The 5,000-nt window shown below is 48.8% G+C and overlaps 1 protein-coding gene across 1 annotated transcript in view; it reads left to right on the top strand.

Annotated features, from left to right (window-relative positions):
• Window positions 1-5,000, top strand: part of LOC310875439 (sodium- and chloride-dependent taurine transporter-like) — a 56,714-nt gene that overhangs the window by 17,376 nt on the left and 34,338 nt on the right. Inside the window, exons 2-3 of the mRNA XM_083788668.1 lie at window positions 2,245-2,477; window positions 4,318-4,452. Coding sequence (XP_083644794.1) covers window positions 2,249-2,477; window positions 4,318-4,452 — 364 coding nt within the window. The 5' untranslated portion in view covers window positions 2,245-2,248. The remainder of the gene's footprint in view (window positions 1-2,244; window positions 2,478-4,317; window positions 4,453-5,000) is intronic.

Below are 5,000 nucleotides of genomic sequence, written 5' to 3' on the forward strand. Positions count from 1 at the left end.
CAATTAATGAGGATTTAGTTGACACAATGAAATAAAATGGGGATAGTATTCCGTGTGGGGCAGACGGCCTGTCACAGCCAGATTTGGGAGACCAGTAGCTTTGTTGTTGCGAGGAAAGAAAAGCGGTAAAATGAGACTTTCGTGGTTGTTTTCGTCTCAGATTTAGTCCGACGGAGGGACACAGTATAACACTACGGGGACACAAAAGCGACACAAAAGTAGGACCCGGAAGTATATCTCTGGAGGGGGGCGCTCACGTCACGGCTAAAATACTGAATATATAGAGTGGATAGGAGGAGGGGTTCTATATAGCCAGCATGGAGGATGGAGGCCGTTTACAACCAGCGGGCAGACAGACAGACAGGCACACTGGGCTGCTTGTAGACGAGATCACACTGGTTCCTTCAGGATGTCTTTCCACAGCGGCCTCGCATGCAGAGCTAAACGCATGTCTTTCCACAGCGGCCTACACTACACTACACTACACACTACACACTACACACTACACACTAACGCTCTAGGGTTAGGGGTCCACAGCAGCCTCGCATGCAGAGCTCAACGCCTGCATGCAGAGCTGAACGCATGTCTTTCCACAGCGGCTGAAAGCCTGCATGGTTGTCGCCATGCAGGCTTTCAGCCGCTGTGGAAAGACATGCGTTCAGCTCTGCATGAACACCGGACTTTTGGACAAAAAACAGCAAAAACAGCTGATCTACAAGCTCACAACACAACGCGTCGGCACGTTGTGAACTTGTAGATCAGCTATGTGAGCTTGTAGATCAGCTATTTTTGGGGCGCAACCCATGCACTCTTTATCTAGTGGAGATGCAGGTGTGTAACGACATGGATTTAGAAACAAATTAGTTCAACGCAAAATACTGCGTTCAAGTTCAGAAGACATGGAGAGGAGAGGAGAGGAGAGGAGGGCATTTGCATTTCTTTCCCCATAGTATAAACGCTGCATTCGTGGTCTGGAGAGGGCAGTTGTTTTACAGGCGGGTAGAAGGGCAGGGGCTGAAGCCCCCTTTGATGTCTATGTGTGCACGTCCCTGGTGACTGGAGTCTGAAGTGCTGGAAAGTAACTCAAGTACAATTTTGAGGCGTTTGTATTTGTAATCGAGTACTCACGATTTCCAATACTTTTGCTTCTGCTCCTCTACATCTCGGGATCCAAACATTGTACTTTCTTTTACTCCACTACATTAATTTGAAAACGTAGTTACTATAGTTACTTTGGAGATTTAGTTACCATACTCCACATATTTGTGTGATGGGGAACATTAGCCGAAAATCATCGTTTCAACTCGATGACGACAAACAACAATGCTGAACCAAGCATAAACAAACATTGCATGTTTATGCATGTTGGATGCTTGCGCCCGTATTGATCTATAGCTATTAAATCGCCCTATATGATAACTAGTTTCTTTACAGAAACAACAGGTTTTATAAACATCATCACCCGACTTATTTTATCGTGTTTGTTTACATGCTAGTAGCGCTCGTTGGCCGTGTCTGTTTGTTTGTTTTGGTTAGCAGGAACCGCGTTAGCCACATTGACGACCACATCATCTGCTTTGCTACACTGTTTTGATTGGTTGGTTGTGAACCAATCGCCAAAGACTGCCGCTTTGGCAACGCCCCATGGGAATTAAGGGCTTTCAGTCAGGCTACCATGGCTCTGGACTGCTAAGTGACCATGTCTCTGCCTCTGTCTGTCTCATTGTCCTGTCCAACAGCACCACGTCTCAGTGACCTCTCTCTCTGTGTCTGTCTCCTTGTCCCCCACACATGTCTCTGGACTGCTAAGTGACCATGTCTCTGTCTCTCTGTCCTCCCCCCAAACAGCACCATGTCTCAGAAGGAGAAGCTGCTAACTGAGCTTCTCTCTGTCTCTCTCTGTCTCCCTGTCCTCTTCACAGCACCATGTCTTTGGACTGCTAATTGACCTCTCTCTCTGTCTCCTTGTCCCCTTGTCCCCATGTCTCACTCTCTCTGTTTCTGTCTCCTTGTCCCCTTGTATCTCCTTGTCCCCATGTCTCACTCTGTCTGTTTCTGTCTCCTTGTCCCCTTGTCTCTCCTTGTCCCCTTGTCCCCATGTCTCACTCTGTCTCTGTCTCCTTGTCCCCTCCACCAGCACCATGTCTTTGGACTGCTAAGTGACCATGTCTCTGTCTCACTCTGTCTCTGTCTCCTTGTCCACAGCACCATGTCTCACTCTCTCTGTCTCCTTGTCCTCCACAGCACCATGTCTCAGAAGGAGAAGCTGCAGTGTCTGAAGGACTTTCACAAAGACACGCTGAAGCCGTCCCCGGGGAAGAGTCCCGGGACGCGTCCCGAGGACGAGGCGGAGGGGAAACATCCTCCCAGAGAGAAGTGGGCCAGCAAGCTGGACTTTGTCTTGTCCGTGGCGGGCGGCTTCGTGGGTTTAGGGAACGTCTGGCGGTTCCCCTACCTCTGCTACAAGAACGGTGGAGGTGAGGTCCCTACACACTACACACTACACACTACACACTATACACTATACACTACACACTACCCACTACACACTATACACTATACACTATACACTATACACTACACACTATACACTACACACTATACACTACACACTACACACTACACACTACACACTACACACTAAACCCTAACGCTCTATAGGGTTAGGGTTTAGGGAACGTCTGGCGGTTCCCCTACCTCTGCTACAAGAACGGTGGAGGTGAGGTCCCTACACACTACACACTACACACTACACACTACACACTAAACCCTAACGCTCTAGGGTTAGGGGTTAGGGAACGTCTGGCGGTTCCCCTACCTCTGCTACAAGAACGGTGGAGGTGAGGTCGCTACACTACACACTATACACTACACACTACACACTATACACTACACACTACACACCACACTACACACTACACACTAAACCCTAACGCTCTAGGGTTATGGGTTAGGGAACCTCGGGTTAGGGAACCAACTTTGATGAGGCTGTATTGCTTTGTTTTAAAAATATAAGGTTTTCTTTATTTCCTGAAAAATGCACATTTTTCATTTCCTGAAAAATGAACATTTTGGAGGTCTCCTCCCGACAGCAGAGATATAGTGGTGAACACAGAAAACACAATCAACCACAATAACATAACAAAATAAACCATATAGTAAACAAATGATAAACCACATAATATCAAGTAAACAAAATGATGAACCACATACTATCAAGTAAACAAATGATAAGTGCATGATAACCGGAATGTAACTCAGGAATAACAAACACAGGAAACAGAACGACTCTCAAGCAGCGAGCAGTGAAGTGGCTGCCTTTTAATTAAAGGGCCCCGCCCACTGCAATTAGGTGCAGGTGGTGCTAATTGTTGTCACAATCAGGACGCACACGCAGATTAGACACACCAACGAACCGACATGCGGGGAACAAAAACGGTTCGAACAACATGCGCTGCTGGCGGTTATGGTTATAGGTTATGCCATAACCTATAACCATAACCTATAACCATAACCTATAACCATAACCGTTATGGTTATAGGTTATGGTTATAGGTTATGGTTATAGGACAGGTTATGGTTTGAGGTTATGGTTTGAGGTTATGGTTATAGGTTATGGTTCGAGGTTTAGGTTGTCGGTCTAATGACTGTCGGACCAATAGTATATGTCGGAACTAAAGCCTACATGTACCCGACAGTACACTGTCACACCCGATCAATCATCATACAGTTAATATGTGCGTGTGTGTTTGTGTCAGGTTGTGCACAGCTGGTGAAAAACAACCATGCTGTTTTCGTGCTTATACCCAGCCACCCACACACCCACCCAGCCAAGCCACCCACCCACACACCCACCCAGCCAGCCACCCAGCCAAGCCACCCACCCACACACCCACCCAGCCAGCCACCCAGCCAAGCCACCCACCCAGCCAATTAAGCCACCCACCCACCCAGCCAAGCCACCCACCCACACACCCAGCCAAGCCACCCACCCACACACCCACCCAGCCAGCCACCCAGCCAAGCCACCCACCCAGCCAATTAAGCCACCCACCCACCCAGCCAAGCCACCCACCCACACACCCAGCCAAGCCACCCACCCAGCCAGCCACCCAGCCAAGCCACCCACCCAGCCAAGCCACCCACCCAGCCAAGCCACCCACCCACACACCCAGCCAAGCCACCCACCCACACACCCAGCCAAGCCACCCACCCAGTCAGCCACCCAGCCAAGTAAGGGAGTGGTTGAACCACTCAAAAATGACGAGAAAACTTGACTCTCTCTCTCTCTCTCCCCCTCCCCCTCCCCCCATCCAGGTGCTTTCCTCATCCCCTACTTCATCTTCCTGTTTGGGGGGGGTCTGCCTGTGTTCTTCCTGGAGGTGGCTCTGGGTCAGTTCACCTCCGAGGGAGGGATCACCTGCTGGGAGAAGCTGTGTCCCATCTTTACAGGTAACTATAACTACACTACCCAGAATGCACTACTACACTACACTACACACACTGAGGGAGGGATCACCTGCTGTGTCCCATCTTCACTGGTACGTAGAAACATTAACTCCGATAATAACACCGTTTTTAGGGTACTTTTATTTCTTACTGCACGTTTTTTGGTAATTTTATTATATTTAGGCCTAGTTATTAAATTGACGAAATGAGGCCATGTAAACAAATGACAGAGACAAGAAAGTATTACATTTGCGTTGAAAGGCCTTAAGAATATAAGCGCACTCTCACTCCCAGGATGTCGAACGGTTGGTCAGCTTGTTAGCTTGACAGATGTGACCCGTGCAGTCAGTGTTTGACTGGGACAGATGTGACCCATGCAGTCAGTGTTTGACTGGGACAGATGTGACCCATGCAGTCAGTGTTTGACTGGGACAGATGTGACCCGTGCAGTCAGTGTTTGACTGGGACAGATGTGACCCATGCAGTCAGTGTTTGACTGGGACAGATGTGACCCGTGCAGTCAGTGTTTGACTGGGACAGATGTGACCCAT

The sequence above is a fragment of the Protomyctophum parallelum genome, assembly GCF_964188405.1.
Source record: "Protomyctophum parallelum genome assembly, chromosome: 18".
NCBI classification, from domain to species: Eukaryota; Metazoa; Chordata; class Actinopteri; order Myctophiformes; family Myctophidae; genus Protomyctophum; species Protomyctophum parallelum.